Below are 19588 nucleotides of genomic sequence, written 5' to 3'. Positions count from 1 at the left end.
GTCTAAACAGGTCTGCTTTTGAGTTAAATGAGGTCATGCATCTGTAGTTGGTATAATTAGTTGCAAAACAAATAAACAGTGACAGAGGAAAACAGTGATAATGAAATTGAGTAGTGTTATAATTAGGGATGCATGATATGGACAAAAAATGTGATGTTAGATAACGTTGTTGGATATCCCGGTATCAATGTGAAATGCAGTTTACTTGGTAGCATAATTAATAGCATATATATGAACACAATACTGATTCCAAATTATTCACATGCATTAATGCTTTAGTGTTGACACACTCTAAAAAACAACCTATAGAATCTACTCAATAAATGTGAGGTAACAATTTGCACTCTGTTTGAGTAGATTTTACCCCTTATATTAAGTAACCTAATTATATATTATATTAAATTACCTAAATGTACCAGTTGTGATATACTAAAAGAAATAGGGTAAATCTAATCCAACATTTCTCAATACTATTAACTTCACAAATGAAATAACATTAACATAATTGTTGTGTCTTTATTTAATTATTGTTTATTAGTTAACTATTATATAGTATATTTCAATATGACTAGCTAACCACTACTTATTGAGAGATGGTTACATTTACTTAAACAAAATGCCAGGGAGCGAGAACCACAGCTACAAACCTCTGCAAACTTTACTTACTCAGAAGTTCCAGTTATTTAACTTGGCTAATACTATGTCAGCGACATTTATCCTGTTACACTCACTAAAACATGCACCAATAATCTTCCTGTAGCCACAGTGTTTTATAGTCAACAATAGAACGTTTCATTCAGTCAGGAGCCTGAAATGATGTTCAACAGTGAAAGCAGTAGCTAGTTAGCTAGATAGCGTTAGCTATATGCAAACCATGACCATGTACATATTTCCAAAATACAACATGTAGTCTGCTAACTAGCTTGTTAGAAGTAACCAACATTTTTTTCATGAACCTGCACACTTGCTAGACAAAATTACATTCTATTATTAAGGCTGAACAGCATTAGCTACTTAGCTAGCGAACCTAGCTAGGATTAGTTAACTTTGCGCAGAGGGGTTAGCATTGGCTACACGTGTTAATAATTAGCCTGCTATTAGAGCCAGCCTGTGCCAGAAGGGTTAAATCCTCATTATACAGGAGCACACCGATTACAGATCTTGATATAGAATTTAGAATACTTACATAAATCAATTTTGAACTCACAGCAACAGCTGAACTAATCTTACCTTCAAAACAGCAGCTCCACAACAAGTGTGCGGGGGACCAATAGTTTTTAAGTATATGTTACTAAATATTTTTAAGTTGCAGTTTTTACTGTTAACAAATGAGTAGTGTATGTAGAATTTACCCATTGTAATTTATTTTGCTTGCTGAATAATACACTTGAGTATTTTTTTAAACAATGTGCATGGGTTATATATACCATATAACATTGATATGTAATTATAGATAGAAAGTACAGTAGAAACATTTACCATATTGTCACTGTTAAATAAAAAACTTGTATCTCAATTTTTACCATTTCTCACTGTTATTGTCAGTCATTTTTAATCGTGTTCTCTTGCACAGAATGCCCACTGACGATGGCAGCTCAGCTAGAGGGCTGTGCGGAGCTCATTAAGGTGCTGAAGGGTGGAGGAGCTCACCTGGACTTCAGGACCAGAGATGGCATCACCGCTCTCCACAAAGCTGTGCGCACAAAAAACCATACAGCACTCATAGTAAGTGTGTACACATCCACACACACACACAAACACACACACACACACACACACACACACACACACACACACACACACACACACACACACTTACACTGCTGGTAGTCCTAGTCAGTGTGGGCCTCTGTTAACTGATGCAACAGTAGGGGTGTGCGATATGGCCCTAAAATAATATCAGGATATTTCTTGGTATTTTCGCGATAACGATATTCCTGGCGATATGACAAAACACTTAAGCAAAAAAAATTATTCATTTTAAAAATAAACTACTGCAACAAAATGAAAATATGAAAAATTAAATGTTATTATTGCATACGATATGATATGGCACACCCCTAACTAAGATATAAAAAAAAATAATAATTCAGAGTTGTAATAGAAGTCAATGATCCAGAATGGGGTGATACTAATACTACACATTAAATATCTCCATATATCCAAGATTAAAGTAAATATACAGAATATATAGATATAATCTGTCTCTAGTAGATCTATAATGGGAAATGAAAACAGTGTGAATTTTTATTTTGATAAAAACAGTAAAAAAAAAGCAGTACCCTAATGTGATAAGTAGGGGTGTGTGACATGGCACAATATTTCAGGGTATAATATTGTTCACGATATTCAAAAATGTTGGCGATATTATCGCGTACGATATGAAATGGCACACCCCTATGCAACAGTACTTGGAGTTAATGTTTACCTGTCCAAAGACTTTGCATCAATTCCCTGACTGGACAGACTGTAGTGTTTGCTTATAGGAATGTTGTGTGTCAGTGAATGTGTCTTACCTTTTCTCTGCATGCACTGTATGTTTGTGTGTGTGTGTTTGTGTGTGTGTGTGTGTGTGTGTAGACGCTGCTAGACCTGGGGGCGAGTCCGGACTATAAGGACAGCCGTGGTTTAACTCCTCTGTATCATAGCTCCATGGTGGGGGGGGACCCTTACTGCTGTGAGCTGCTTCTGCACGACCACGCTCAGGTGGGCTGTGTGGATGAAAACGGCTGGCAGGAGATCCATCAGGTAACACATAAATACATAAATACATACACACGCACATACACACAATCAATCATTTGCACCCTGCATACTTTCTGAAAAAAATATTAAATATGGTCATTAAAGATTTATTAAACATGGGGGTGGAAGAACTGAATGTGGCAATTCAACTACAGTCATTTTAAAACATTTCAAACATGCACTTATTGTCAAAATAAAAAGATGCACCTAGAAGACATTAAGTCATGCCATTTACTGACTAATGGCAGTAGGTCATCTTCAGTAAAGAGTCTTTATTTTTGTTTTGGTGAAGACGGACAACGAATCCATGTGTGGAGCCACTGTAGTCGGCGGCAAGATCAATAGTTCGCTGTTACACACCATGCATGATGCCAGATCTCCTTTGGTCTTTGTTACAGGGAATTTTACAGCCCAACATTATAATAATAAGGGCTTGCATCCAGTGGTTTGCCTTTTCTGGATGTACCCGTGTCTGCTAGTTTAAAAGGATGATGCTCAAACACATACTGCTGCCATCTCAAGAGCTTGCCCTAAAGACTGTGATGATACCATGCCATAGACAGCTGTACGTCAGACCTACAGTATTTCTGATGAAAAATGTGTGGGATGCTAATGGCCACGCTATCAGTACTCCACCCCTGCAGTAAAATCTGCAGGAACTGTATAAATATTTAATCTGCATGGAATAGATTATTGCAGGGCACTATTAGGAACCTCTACAACTCCATGCCAAAATGGTCTGGTACACAAGTATTAGACATTGCTTACACACTACTTCCATATGTGTAGCTCAGTTAACCCTTGTGTGGTGTTCGGGTCTGTGGTGACCCGTTTTCATTTTTTCATTAAATGATACTAAAAAAATGTTTTTTTCTAACTCAAACTCATTGGCATTGGCTCATTTTTTGTGAAAAACATATATCAAAACACATTTTCGATAAACACACACTGTACACCCCCCCCCCCACACACACATTTATATTACATACAGTATGTTTGGCCAAGGGCTAATAAACATTGCTTCATTTGTAAATTTGAAACTAAACAAATTTTCTACTCATATCTTGAGTTTAATTCATTTTCTTTTACATTTTATTAAAAAAACTAATAAAAAAAGAGTAGCACTTTTTAAAAGAAATGTAACATAAGAAAGGTAAAGGGCAAATATTAACCATGTAAGCTGTTTATATTGCTTGCAATGTAGGTGAAGCAAGCATGTGTAAAGCATTTTAATGTAAAATTGCTTAATATTGCTGAATTAAATACAAGTAACAAAGTAAACGAGTAACAAAATATGAACACCACACAAGGGTTAATATGACCTTTATCTTCCTTCTGAATAGCAATCTGACACTTCTTTTTGAGTGCAACTATTTTTACTATTTTTAAAAATTTCTTTGACAATAAGTGTACAATCTTCAGCTTTGAAATATACAAATTATTAAAAAGAATGCCTTTTATTTAGCTTTATTGCACTACTCTGCAAATAGTTCCCATTAATATTTATTTTTATCCTGTTATTTACCCGGGCTGTCTGAAGCAGGCCTGTTCAGTCTTATCTGCAAAGGTCCAGCGTGGCTACAGGTCTTCAGTACAAACAAGGCGTAGCACACCTGATTCAAGTTGTTTAATCAACTGTTCTCAGTCCAAGCCATTAATCACTTCAGCTGCTACATCGGTTGGAATTAAGAATACATGTCAATTTCCGTAAAACGCTGGACTTCTCTGCCCTGTGGAAAAATCCAGCCCAAGAACAGATTTTGCTGCTATCTGATTTGCTGTGCGTTAACTTGGTATTTGAAGATCAAGTTGGTTGAAAACTGGTCATCCAATGAAAATATCAGCTAGTGATCATGTTAATATATTAATACATTAATATTAATGTATTAGTCACGCTTAGTGATGCTTGACAACCAGATTTGTCATGTTAGCCATGCTCATTGACCAGTTTGGCAATGCTGTTCAACCATGTTGGTCATGCTCCACAACCAGCAGTGTTGTGCCAGTCAATCAACTTAGTCATGCTTGCTAATCTGCTTGGATATATCAGTGATGAGTTCAGCCAGCTCGGTTTGCTGGTCAACTTATTTGTTCATCAACTTAGTCATGCTGGTCAGCCAGAATAATGGTCTTACAATTATACTGGTAAACCGGCTTAATTTTGTTAAGCATGATGATCAGCTAGCTTGTCTTTGTTAATCATGATAATCAGATATCTTGTTATTTTTTTCTGATCATGAGGATCTACTAGCTTGTTTTTGCTGATAGTAATGATCTACTAGCTTGGTTTCACTAATTGTGATGATCTACTAGCTTGGTTTCACTAATTGTGATGATCTACTAGCTTGGTTTCACTAATTGTGATGATCTACTAGCTTGTGTTTGCTGAACATGATGATCTACTAGCTTGTTTTTGCTGATAGTAATGATCTACTAGCTTGGTTTCACTAATTGTGATGATCTACTAGCTTGGTTTCACTAATTGTGATGATCTACTAGCTTGGTTTCACTAATTGTGATGATCTACTAGCTTGGTTTCACTAATTGTGATGATCTACTAGCTTGTTTTTGCTGATAGTAATGATCTACTAGCTTGGTTTCACTAATTGTGATGATCTACTAGCTTGGTTTCACTAATTGTGATGATCTACTAGCTTGTTTTTGCTGATAGTAATGATCTACTAGCTTGGTTTCACTAATCGGGATGATCTACTAGCTTGGTTTCACTAATTGTGATGATCTACTAGCTTGGTTTCACTAATTGTGATGATCTACTAGTTTTTTTTTTGCTGATAGTAATGATCTACTAGCTTGGTTTCACTAATCGTGATGATCTACTAGCTTGGTTTCACTAATCGTGATGATCTACTAGCTTGGTTTCACTAATCGTGATGATCTACTAGCTTGGTTTAACTAATCATGATGATCTAGTAGCTTGGTTTTGCTGATAGTAATGATCTACTAGCTTGGTTTCACTAATCGTGATGATCTACTAGCTTGGTTTTGCTGATAGTAATGATCTACTAGCTTGGTTTCACTAATCGTGATGATCTACTAGCTTGTTTTTGCTGATAGTAATGATCTACTAGCTTGGTTTCACTAATCGTGATGATCTACTAGCTTGGTTTCACTAATCGTGATGATCTACTAGCTTGGTTTCACTAATCGTGATGATCTACTAGCTTGGTTTTGCTTATCATATTGATCTGCTAGCTTGGTTTTGTTGATTATATTGATCTACTAATTTGGTTTCGCTGATCATGATGATCTATTAGCCTGTTTTTTTATCATTATTATCAACTATCTTGGTGTTGCTGATAATATGAATCTACTAGCTTGATTGTGCTGATCATGATGATCTACTAGCTTGGTTTCACTAATCGTGATGATCTACTAGCTTGGTTTAACTAATCATGATGATCTAGTAGCTTGGTTTTGCTGATAGTAATGATCTACTAGCTTGGTTTCACTAATCGTGATGATCTACTAGCTTGGTTTTGCTGATAGTAATGATCTACTAGCTTGGTTTCACTAATCGTGATGATCTACTAGCTTGTTTTTGCTGATAGTAATGATCTACTAGCTTGGTTTCACTAATCGTGATGATCTACTAGCTTGGTTTCACTAATCGTGATGATCTACTAGCTTGGTTTTGCTTATCATATTGATCTGCTAGCTTGGTTTTGTTGATCATTATTATCAACTATCCTGGTTTTGCTAATCATGATGATCTTCTAGCATAGTTTTGCTGATCATGATGATCTGATAGCTTAGTTTTGCTGATTATATTGATCTACTAATTTGGTTTCGCTGATCATGATGATCTATTAGCCTGTTTTTTTATCATTATTATCAACTATCTTGGTGTTGCTGATAATATGAATCTACTAGCTTGATTGTGCTGATCATGATGATCTACTAGCATAGTTTTACGGATCATGATGATGATTAAGCTTAGTCATGTAGTTGATTATGCTTATTGAACAACTAAACTATCAAATTTGAATAGAAACATACCCAATGCTTATCAAGAGCTAAGCTGCCAAACCAGCATATTCAATTTGATTAGATATTTGAGCTAGTTCCTCCTCTAATTAACAATACAGTCATACTGCTCATGCAACTAAGCTCTCTCTAGTGTTTTGTTGGAAGAGAATGTCCTCTCTCATTTTCTGATATGGTCTGACCTTAGACCAGGTCATAACACTGGGATTGGGAGGGTTTTTGCTAGACTGAGCGCTTTATGACCTGACCTGACCTCACCTGACTGACCTTCTTTCTACTATAATCCTGTAACTATTTGCTCCACTCTGTAGTTTAAATATCAGGCCAGGCAGGTTAGTACTCCTTAATTATTCATCAGGAGCCAAAGGCAGGGAAAGATACATTCCTAACAGGCTCTGCTGGAATGTTTAAAATAATGCTGTGTCTGCTGTGGGGGCATGCAGCGAATGGCTTGGCTGGTGATATCATTATCTTGCTTGCTGGACTCTAAGTGTACTAGCTCACTATAGCTGAAGCCATGGGTTATTTGGCATGTACAGTAATGATGTGTTTTTTGCTATAGTGATATTTGTCAAGCTGTTTTTAAAAGCTTGAGATGTTTGTTTTGTTTTTTGTTTATTGAGTTGAGGTTCAGGACAGATGATGGCTAGTCTGCACAGTTTGCCTGTTTACAGATCAGATAAGTGCTGGCACTGGCACCACTCAACTGGTCAGTCCTGTCTAGGAGAGATGTCTCTGTTTATAAGGAACATGTCACCTTAGTGTGTAGATCTACTGTATAAGCCAGAGCATATCTAGGGGTAGATAAAATACACTTTAGAAAAAGAGAATAGCTTTTTTGTCACACACATAGTCATACACAGCACTACCAGTCCAAACCAAATAAATAGACCAGCCCAGACCTTTGGGAATTGACCTGTCCAGGGTTAGATCTTCTGAAATGGACCCAATCAAAATTTCAGGAATGGGTTTGTAAAGACTTAGAGGAATAGGCCGTTTCAAACCATTAGGGACTGACTAGTGCAACCTTACAGGCATGGACTGGTTCAGATCTTCTAAAATGTACCAGATAAAAATGTCTGGAATTAATAAGTCTAGACTTACAGGAATAAACCAGCCCAGACCTTTAGGAACTGAACAGTCCAGGCTTACAGGAATTAATCAGTTCAGATCTTCAGGAACAAACCAGATAGAAATGTCAGGAATGGATTAGTACAGACTTTGAGGAATAAACCAGTCCAGACCTTTAGTAATTGACCAGCCCAGGCTTATTGGAATGGACCAACTTAAATCTTCAGCAATGGACCTGTTCAGACCTTCAGTGATATAGTAGTCCATACTTAATGAAATACTAGTCCAGAATGAACCCTTGTGTGGTGTTCATATTTTTGTTACTCATTAACTTTGTTACTTGTATTTAATTCAGCAAAATTAAGCAATTTTACATTAAAATACTTTACACATGCTTGCTTCACCTAAATTACAAGCAATATAAACAGCTTACATGGTTAATATTTGCCCTTTACCTTTCTTATGTTACATTTCTTTCAAAAAGTGCTACTCTTTTTTTATTAGTTTTTTAATAAAATGTAAAAGAAAATGAATTAAACTCAAGATATGAGTAGAACATTTGTTTAGTTTCAAATTTACAAATGAAGCAATGTTTATTATCCCTTGACCAAACATACTGTATGTACTATAAATGGTTGGGGGGTGGGGGTGGGCGGGATGTGTACAGTGTGTGTTTATCGAAAATGTGTTTTGATATATGTTTTTCACAAAAAATGAGCCAATGCCAATGAGTTTGAGTTAGAAAAAATATTTTTTTAGTATCATTTGATGAAAAATGAAAACGTGTCCCACAGACCCGAACACCACACAAGGGTTAAAGGAATATACATTTTTATACCTTCAGAAATGCACCAGTCTAGACCTTAAGTGATATACTAATCCAGACCGCCAAGAATTGACCAGACCAGACTGAGATGAATGGACCAGAACAGACCTTCAAAAATGGGCATGTTCAGATCTTTAATGATATACTAGTTCAGATTTACAGGAATAAACCTGTTCTGACCTTCAGCAATAGACCTGCCCAGACCTTTATTAATGGACCAGTTGAGACCTCCAAATATAAAACAGTCTAGACCAACAAGAAGTTGGCCAATCCAGACTTACAGGATTGGACCTGTTGAGACTTTTAGGAATGGACCAGTTGAGACTTCTAGGAAAGGACCAGCTCAGACTTTCAGGAATAGACCAGTTCAGATCTTCAAGAATGGATCAATTTGATTAACTTAATATTTATTTGTCCAACCAAGACCTTTAGAAATGGACCGGATCTTCATAATTGGTCCAGTCCAGACTGTCAAGGCCACGGTGGGCAGTGCTGTGTGTCCCGGCAGGACTGGAGTTATTTATAATTAGCGTAAAGTGTTTTAATCAGACTGCCATCAACACGAAACTAGAAACCACACACACACACACACACACACACACACAGATATAATGTAATAAGCAGTGTGTGACAGGATGAATAAGTGGATTACTGCAGGGCTATAGGCTATGAGATGATGTTTCAGGGATCATGTCCTCATCTCTGACCACATTCTCAAGCCTGGCTATGGTCCAGACACACACATATAGACACATACACACACTCATTTAAACAGCCTTACTCTGTTATCAATCTTCAGTGTGTGACATTCACATTTTTGACCTTTCACACACAAACAGAGAGAGAGAGAGAGAGAGAGAGAGAGAGAGATAGCACAGTATTTTGACTATATGAATATCAGGCTTCAAAACTGCATTGTAAACTGGAGAATGTGAATTCATCAAAACGATTCTAATAAAGTTTTAAAAAATAAATAACACTGGTTATCTGTGTAGGACCCTTAACGTGCCCAGTGTATCTCGATTTATGTGTTTTCGTTGTTTTTATGCTAAGTGTATAAGAACTCACTTTCCCATTGTCCTTTTCAGTTTTTGTGTAAGTTTCCTGTTTTGTGTAAGTTTCCTGTTTCCAGCGCTACCAATGGGATGAATGTGAGGTATGATGTTATTAGCCATATTATTAGCAAATCAGTATCTAGAAGAGGCGGGCCTAAGAGTGTGAGTCGGGTCCTGCCTGTGTGTGTGCAGTGTTGCCAACTTAGCGACTTTGTCGCTATATTTAGCGACTTTTCAGACCCTCTAGCGACTTTTTTTTTTGTAAGAAAGCGACTAGCGACAAATCTAACGAGTTTTGTGGTGTTATTGGAGACTTTTGGCGACTCTGAGATGAACACACATGCTCTTTAGTTACTAGCCTTTGCCGTGAGCCCCGTCCACAACACTCACAGTGCAGTATCACACAGTCAGAGCAGAACCTCTGCGCTCCAGGTCCACACTGCAAATCAACTGTGCGTGCCCAAAACCGACGCTGACTGACCCCGCCCCTTATTTACAGAGCAGGATGTAAATAAATGCGTCTTCAGCGTGACATGAAAAGAAAATACGGAATTTAACTCACACAGTTTCAGTCAGTCACTCACCTCATTCAGTACGTAGCCTGGGACTCGTCCACAGTGTCTGCCTCTTTGTAAAAATCTAGCTAGTTAGCTCATCATTGAACAATTTGTCTATAATTTGTTTTTGAAAATAAAAAAAACTTAAAATAAAACAAAAAAAAAAAACTGAAAAAAAAACAAAACAAAAAAAAACATAGAATAAAAGTTCTGGCTAACTGCTGCTCTTATAATAACTTTAAACAACACGGCAAAAAAAAAATATTTATGTAATTTACGTAAAAATGAAGTTATTTGAGAGGTAACTGCCTATTTAAAAAGCAACAGACGTTGTTTATTTGTCAGAGTTCATTTGTAACATTTCTAACTCTCCTACAACGTTAATCCTTTACAGCTTCAAAAACATGTATTATACAAATTAGGCGATGACATCATTTAGCGACTTCTAGCGACTTTTAGGTCAGCCAGTAGCTACTTTCCTTACTGATGAGTTGGCAACATTATGTGTGGCAGAGCAGACAGAGGAAGACAGAGGAGGGATAGAGAAGTTGGCTGGCTGTTGCTAGTTTCTCCAGAGTTGCTTTATTTCTCTGTTTGAGGTTCTCAGCTCAGGACTTTATGGGCTCTGGCTGCCCAGACAGACAACTTTAGTTTGTGTGGCGGTTTGGTCACTGCAGCGCGAGGCGTGAGTTCAGGTGCAACTTCACACAACTGCTAATGAACTCAGCCGAGCTGCGGGCAGCGGCAGGATTTCACAGCATTCTGAGCGTTGTGTCCTCCAGAAAAAAACTCCAGTAACCAACTAAAAGTGGCAAGACTGAATCTTCAGTGAATCCAAACGTCAGCTCTCCGTGAGTACTGGGAGTACTGCTCGGTGGTGCGGTTGTCATGGAAACCGCGATGCGTCCTCCACGTGCTGAAAGGATCTGTGAGTATCGACTCAGCTGAATCTCAATCTGAATCTGACTCTCCGAATCACTTTCGTCTCTGCTCTTATACAAGTGCACCAGCTAAATGAGCCCCAACGTAACAAGCGCTTGAGTTTAAAGATACTGAGTTTAAAAAGTAAAGAGTGTTTCATTGTCATTTGTTTTATTTCATTTCTTTTATTTATTTTAACAACTGGGGAGGGGTGAAAAGAAAGTGTTCCATAAATATCTGTTGTTAATTTTCTTCCAAATTGAACTAAATTGTTTAACTCTAAAGGTGATAATTAGGAATGGAGCTATCGACTATTTTAGTAATGGAGTACTCTACTGAAAAATCGATTGGATTAATCGAGTAATTGGATGAAACATAAAATATTAAAACATCAAGAAATTTTACTTAATAATAAATGACCAATTTGTTTAATTTTTAAATTCACAACATACATTTCCACATTTCCAACACAAATAGAAATAAATAAAACACAAAAACAAACATAAATACCACAAGTAATATTTTAATAATTAATAATTTAAGTTAAATTTAAAGTTAAATTACTTCAACTTAGATTTCTTCTAAGTATTAAAAATAGGTCATTAATCAATAATAAAGGCATAAACATTGGCTTTATGTTGTGCATCTTAGCTCAATGACAATGACAGTAAGTTCATGGCCAGCTGACTTTAACATGTATTTATTTATAAACTCCACAGCGTTTCACAGTGTTTACTGATTACATAAAGCCTGTATTAAGTCTAGAACGTGTCTCTGTTGTAATAAACTAATCACACACATTAGACAGTATTCCTTATAATCAGCACTCCACAGTGCTGTCGTTATGTTATAAAGGTACATTAATGTTAATCTCATGGATTTGTTATAAGTTAAATGGTAACATTTTACTTGGATGGTCCATTTGATGGCCTTGTTAATGCTCAACTGACATTCAACTAACATTCAACTACATATGGACATTCAATTCAGTGTTAGTTGATTGTCAGTTGAGCATCAACAAAGCCATAAAATGGACCATCCAAATAAAGTGTTACCAGTTAAATTTATCTGCTCACTGCTTCAAAAACCTCTGCCCTCTCCACCTGCTTCCTGTGCGTGGGTGACTTAACGCTAAGCATGCTATTTCACATTAAAAGTTCCCACTAAATTCCCTGCTCTGCGTTTTAAAATCAATTAAAAGATTACTCAAGGCGTTTTTTCTTATTAAGACATTTAAGGGTAATGTAACATTTATGGAGGCCCCGCAGTTTTTTTTTTTTTTTTTAGTTTTGTTTATTCAGTGTTAGCTGAAAAAAATATTATCAAGATGTACACCATCTAAATTTCATTTAATCGCCTTTAGGAAGGTGTTGTTACATCTGGCTCCAGATGCACCTTCCCAGAAGAGAGATTTACATCATAGACAGCAGTGAACAGTCAGTTCTATAAGTTTTTGATGTTTTGTAAGCAGAAAAAAACGTAAGCATAAGAAGATTCTGTGACAAGATTCAAACCTGACAAGAACCAAACCATAATGGCTAGTTGACTGGCTCAAAACATCTCCAAACTTGGTAGGAGATAATTTAAAACACCTTCTGAGGAGGCTATGCCTTTATATGTATGGTCAGATCTGTTTAAACGCACAAAGGAGACCTAAAAATGTTGGGCAGGTGGTTCTTATGTTGTGTCTGGTCAGTGATACAATCCCTGGAGGTTTCACATTGCAACATACAGGCATTAAAGCATGTTTGGTGGCAGCTGTAACACTTATTTAGCGACCTACCTGTAGCCGTCTTATTATATTGCAGCATTATGGATATATTGCCATTATTTTCCATTTATTTGAAAAAATATATATCAGCATACTGAACCTTGAGCACAGAATTATGAATTGAACAGTGAAGCAATTGTATTTCTACACCCCTTCACTCCACAGCTTCCACCGCCAGCATGCTTCATTAGGTAATCTACCTCTCCCATGTCTACAGCTAAAGCAGAGTGAGTGCTGGAGGACGGCTGAGTCAGTGGTGTGTCAGTCTGTCTGTACGGGAGAGTAAGGCTGGGTTCAGAGCTGGGTTTGGGAGAATGCTGTTGGCTGGCAGCAGTGCATCAGATTTGGTAATGGGTGCATAGCAAATAGATGGCCTGAGGTCGAGTGAATCTGAGTTAGAGCAGTGTGTGTGTGTGTGTGTGTGTGTGTGTGTTTGTTTGTGTGTTTTTTGATCACCACTAATGCCCCATGTTTACAAGTTCTCACATGAGGGCATGGTGTCATTCTCTCAATAAGATCAGGAAGAAAATGTGACAGGTGGACATTAAAATAATGTTCTACTACACACACATACACACACACACACACACACACACACACACACACTATTGTTCTTATGGGTGTTGCTTCTAGGTTTATAGATTCTAAGCAGTGTGCTGGGTATAGATGTTTGGAGGACTTTTGGGCATTTTTTTATTATTTATTTTACTAGTGTGTGAAAATGTGTGTGTGTGTGTGTGTGTGTGTGAGAGAGAGAGTGAGCTCAGATGAAGACAATGAATAAATTGAGTGTGTGTGTGAGAGAGAGAGAGAGAGAGAGAGAGAGAGAGAGAAAGAGAAAGAGAAAGATAGAGGACTACTCGTACTTCTCAGCGAATACCAAATGCTAGTCTTTTGGTAAGTGAGGTTAAGGATATGATTAGAATTAGATTAGGGATTAATTAATTTAGAATTAGAATGGTTGGATTCATCGTTAGATTTAGATTATGGTTAGTAAGGTAAAGATCAGGTTTAAGTTAAGGGTTATCATGGTTAAGATTAGGTTAATATGGTTAGATTGGGATTAGGATTGGTTGGTATGATTAAGATTTTACTTAGGTTTAGGTCTGGGTTAAGATTTGAGCTGGCAGAGTTAAGATTAGGGTTAGACTTAGGGTTAGTGTGGTTAAGATTTGGGTTAAGATAAAAGTTGTGGTTGGTGTAGAGTTGGTGGTTTGGATTTGTTTAGATTCAGGGTTTGGGTTTGATTAAGCTTGGGGTTAGGTTTAAGATTGGGGTTAGGTTTAGGTTAGAGATGGGTAGGGTTGTGGTTTAGTATAGTTTGAGGGAGTGGGTTAGATTCAGGGTTGGGGTTTGATTACTGTATAAATTATGTTTAAGCGTGTGGATAGGTTTAAAATTGGATTAGAATTAGGTTAGAGATGGATAGGGTTGTGGTTTAGTTTAGTATGAGTAAGTGAGTATTGGGTTAGATTCAGGGTTTGCTAGATTAAGCTATGGGTTAGGTTTAAGATTGGGGTTAGAATTGGTTAGAGATGGATAGGGTTATAGTTAAGTTTAGTTCGGGTGAGTGAGGATTGGGTTAGATTCAGGGTTGGCTAGATAAAGCTAGGGGTTAGGTTTAAGACTGGGGTTAGAATTGGTTAGAGATGAGTAAGGTAGTTTGTGTGTGGTTAGAGGTCAGGTTAGGGTTTAGTTTAGGTTTGGAGATAAGATTAGGGTTATTAGGGTTTGGGTTGGGGTTAGGAATAGGTGATGGTTTAGGTCATGTTTAGGGTTCTTTTTGGGGGGTTAAGGTTGGGTATAGGTCAGGGTTAAGATTGGGGATGTATGCTAGGCTAGGATTGGTGTGTGTGTGTGTATAGATGGGTGTGTGTGGGGGGGGGGGGGGGTTGGGGTTAGAGTTAGGGTCAGTTCACATTTGCCAAAGCTGTGACCACTTTGTGAGGACTTGTTTAAGGCTACACTATGGAAACTCAGGCCTGTGTCTGTCTGAGTAGGTGGGCTTAGAGACAGAAGTTGAGCCACTTTATTATAACCCTTCTGTCACGTAGCTACTCTAAATATAGTCCATTCATGCAAAGCACATTATTATATACTGTACCTCTCTCTCTCTCTATAGATAGATAGATACTTTATTTATATTGAAGGAAATTTAGATCTTTCTATATTAGATCCTGAAGAGAAATATATATATATATATATATATACATCTCTGTAAAAAAGAGACCACTTAAAAATTATAAGTTTCTTCTACCAAATGTAAAACCTCTGGAATACAATCAAGAGGAAGATGGATGATCACAAGTCATCAAGAGTGCCATAAAGTTATCCAAAAGCAGTGTGTAAGACTTGTTTTCTTTGCATATTTCTTTGCATTCAGCCATTTCTCATTTTCTGAAAATAAATGCTCCAAATGTCTGTAGTTTATAGAATAAAGCAACAATGTTCATTTTATTCAAACATATACCTATAAATAGCAAAATCAGAGAAACGGATTCATAAACTAAACTGGTCTCTTAATTTTTTCAAGAGCTGTATGTAACTATACTATTTTGCACAATATAACATAACACACATCTATTAGGTAATCCAGGGCTGTGAATGATACAGTTGCGTCCTCACAATTGCTCCGGACATCAGCTGTATACAGTGAGTCCTTCACTGAGGTAACGTCAGAGAAATGCACCTCATCTCAGCTGCAGCCCAGGCTTTAGGACACAGCTTCCCTCACTCCCAGCATTAAGCACCTCTTAAACAGTTTATCCACACTGTTCCTCCACAGGCCGCACTCTATCTGTTTGCAGAGAGGACACAATTTGAATAATAGAGAATCGAATAGTGACATTGATAATACAAAACAATTCTGCTAGCTCCTATCAGCAGAGAGTGGAGTGAATGATAATATGGGAGAGAGCAAAAGGACAAAAGCAGCAAGAGAATGAGAGAGCGCTAGAGAGATAGAAAGAGAGAGAGAGAGAGACAGGAAACACTAACAGATTACGAACTCTTTACATAATTAATGTATCACATTAGTTTCAAAAGTGCTTTTAAAACAATGTATTATACTGTGAACAAGTATTAGCCCAGTTCCCTCTACACTATTTGTCCAAATGTTTGTGGACACCTCTTCTAAAACTAATGCTTTCAGCTACTTTAAATTGCACCCATTGCTGACACAGATAAATGCGGCACAGTGGCTTAGAGGTTAGCACATTCACCTCCCAGTGCTGGGGTCCTTGGTTCAAGTCCCTATCTGGGTGCAGTATCCATGGTCTCTCCATGTCTGCCTGGGTTTTCTCCGGGGACTCCGGAGTTTTGTCTCTCAGTCCAAAAACTTGGAGATCAGGTATCAGTCCTGCAGGTGGACATGTTTTCTGGTTAAGAGTATGCTGTTCACGATTGGCTGTCGCTTTTCATTGGTGGGTATTAAGTGTGAGAAAGTAATTGTAGGCATCCTTGAGTGACAGAAAGCCGCTATATAAGTGTAATTGTAAGTAAGTAAGATGGAGAAATGCACTCACACAACTTATCTAGTCCCTGTATGGAAGTACAGCAAACACAATAGATTTTTTCTGAAGCATCTGGATAAACATCAAACCACTGGCAAACCATTTCCTATGGCAGACATGGGCTGTAGAAGGGTATAAAGCCCCCCAGCACTGAGCTTTCTGTAAAGATGTTTTTTCACCTTGTACTTTTAGGATTAGTTGGAAAATTCTGACCTGCTTTTCTTCCTCTGGACCGGATCGGTATGTAGTATAGTAATTGATGAAACCATGAATCAGAAATGTATGGCAGTTTGTGACCAAAAGCTTAAGATCAGTTGGGTTATGCAGACAGACAATGAGCTAATGCCAAAACACATGGGCTAGTCTACTTCTAAGGGCATTTTCACCCTAACGTATGGTTCTCCTTTTGCTCTGTGAGTTTTGAGAGTTGTTTTCAAATCCAGGAGCTGTGCAATGTACCATTCTCTGGTCTCTCTGAAGTCAGTGGTCTGCAATTTGTTTGGTGTGGTCTGCTGCAGGTTTTTTTTTGGAAGCTATCTGCTCCCTGTGCTGTGTGTGGGGTTGTGAGATTGGATAAGAGTCCATCAGTACATCCTATTTAAACCACACTTTCACAAACTATATGAGGTTACTGTAATAAACTCAAGTTTGTGGACAGCATGGCAATAAAAGCTCACCTCAAGCTGGCCTGCATCAATTAAAACCTTCTTATAAAGGTATAAATGTTTCCCAAAGTAAGCTACAGTAAATAATAAAAGTACAGTATACACCTGAACATAAGGAAAAGAAAAGTGATGCATGACTCTGTGCAATTGATCCACGTTTCGATGTAGTTATTATGTGTGAAAACAAACCAGAGATTATGATCCCCCTCCCCGAACAAGTTCAAAATAAAGATTATGGACTGGACCAGTCAAAGTTTTTACTTGAATCCCATTGCAATGCTGTTGTAAGACCTTAGATGAACAGTTCATGCTTGAAAATCGTCTGATCTAAAAGAATTAAGATATTTCTACACAGAAACATGACTCCTTCTTTTTGACATTTATGGCATTCTGTGTCACAAAAAACAAAACAGTAAAAGTACAAAAGATAAAATTAGCAATAGAATTGAAAGAAAACAGCAGTAAAACAGGTAATAAATAGTTAACTATTACAGCACGTGCAGTGTTGGTTAAAATGTGCAGTGTTATTGTTTGTAGCATCTACTGACCCCCACTCCACGCATGAGTAAACGGAAAGCTCTTATCTGCTGCACCACCCACACTCTCTCTTTTACACTCTCTCTTTTGTGTGTGTGCGTGTGTGTGTGTATCATCAGGCCTGCCGTCATGGCCATGTGCAGCACCTGGAGCACCTGCTCTTCTACGGAGCGGATATGAGTGCGCAGAACGCTTCTGGAAACACTGCCCTACACATCTGTGCCCTCTACAACCAGGTAACACTTACAGATTATATAATGCAATATAATATGATAATGTGCATTGTTTAAAGTAGGGTATGTCTGACATATTGTATTGTTTGGCCAATAAAAGGAACTGATATTAAGGTTTAAGTTCAGGTACTGTATCAGTGTCAGCAACAGTTTCACTAACTACTACAGTGTTTAGTCCTATTTGAAGCAGTATATAAGGTATAGTTAAACGCATAGTTAACCCCAGCTCATGCAGCTTTGCGGGCCCTCAAAAGGAGCAAATTGGCCCTGCTCCTTCTGGGTGGGTAGCACTCTCTCTCCTCACGTCACTCCTAGGGTGATGTCCGCAGCACAGGGCATCTGTGAGCTGATGTATCGGAACCGAGTCGTTGGCTTTCTTCCAAGCACGCTGTGATGCTACTCGGCAATGCTGCATCAGCAGCAGCTCGAAAAGAAGCGGTGGCTGACTTCACATGTATTAGAGGAGGCATGTGCTTGTCTTCACCCTCCTGGTTTGTTGGGGCATCAATAGTGATAGAGGTAGCCCTAATGAGTGGGTTGGGTAATTTGGGGAGAAAATAGGGAAAAATTTGAAATAAAATTATAAAATAAAAGACTGTTTTTATATCTGTGCATAACAATATGTTTATAGTATTTATGTTTGTAATATTAAAGGAGTGAATCAGCAAAAAAAAAAACTTAAAAGTTTTAGCTCATCCCAATTTTAGTCTGAGTTTTTTGCAGTGCCTCATTCTGACACACATGTACATGTTTTCCAAATTCCAAGTCATAAGTTGTTGTGTTTTCATTTACCATATTTTTTGCACTATAATGTACACTTGAAATCCTTTAATTTACCCAAAAATCGTCAGTGCTCCTTATAATCCGATGCTCCTTATGTATGAATTTTACCAGTCAGATATTTAGGTAGAGTGTTATAAAGGCGTTTCGGTGAAGTTTCTCCAGCACCAAGGCTGGAGCAGTATTAGCATTAGCCGCTAACCACAGCGCTAGCTCTTTCACTGTTCAGAGGTGAGTATATCGCTAGCTGATAGCACCCTGGCTTATGGGAATACTCAGGGTTCCTCAGTGTTGTGCTGTCGGGCTGCGTATACTAGCAGCTGCTGCTAACCACGGTGTTGAAAATATTGTAAATCTAGGCTTACTGGAAATAACTGGCAGTGCTTTACTCACCCAGATAACTTTTTTCTGGAGAGAAATCTGTGTAGATTAACATCCAGCACTTGAATGCAACAACCTAAAAGACCTGCTGAATTAGAAAAAAAACATGGTGACACCCCAGTTCCTTACTATTGATGCAAAAAAATTACCTTCTATATGAAAATATACCAGAAAACAGACGTTTATTGATTGTGTGCAATTGACTGGTGCGCTGTAGATCACTAAAATAGGGCCCATAGGGTTTTAAGTGTAGGGTAAAAAAATAAAACTGAGGTGTTTTCTCTATGATCTATAAGCTTGTGGGATGACCTTGACTTCACTTTAAATTTCACCTTTGGGATCTGACCACAGCTACATTAAGTCCTGCCCTATAAATCATATGTTCAGTATGTTCAGATATTTTGCAGAATGTTTGCATGTTTTGTGTGTGTGTGTGTGTGTGTGTGTGTGTGCTGAATGCTGAATGCTGAATCCACTAACTCAGTGTAAGACCAGTCTCATTATAATCCAGTCAGAGAGGCTTCAGACC

The 19588-nt window shown here is 37.8% G+C and overlaps 1 protein-coding gene across 4 annotated transcripts in view; it reads left to right on the top strand.

Annotated features, from left to right (window-relative positions):
* Positions 1–19588, top strand: part of shank3a (SH3 and multiple ankyrin repeat domains 3a) — a 475306-nt gene that overhangs the window by 284259 nt on the left and 171459 nt on the right. For all 4 annotated transcript variants that reach the window (XM_049483671.1, XM_049483669.1, XM_049483670.1 and 1 more), the window contains 3 exons: positions 1574–1725; positions 2581–2748; positions 17785–17901. In XM_049483671.1, the coding sequence (XP_049339628.1) occupies positions 1574–1725; positions 2581–2748; positions 17785–17901 (437 nt within the window). The remainder of the gene's footprint in view (positions 1–1573; positions 1726–2580; positions 2749–17784; positions 17902–19588) is intronic.

This window comes from Astyanax mexicanus, chromosome 9 (genome assembly GCF_023375975.1).
Source record: "Astyanax mexicanus isolate ESR-SI-001 chromosome 9, AstMex3_surface, whole genome shotgun sequence".
NCBI classification, from domain to species: Eukaryota; Metazoa; Chordata; class Actinopteri; order Characiformes; family Acestrorhamphidae; genus Astyanax; species Astyanax mexicanus.
This window is presented reverse-complemented; position numbering and strand designations above follow the sequence as displayed.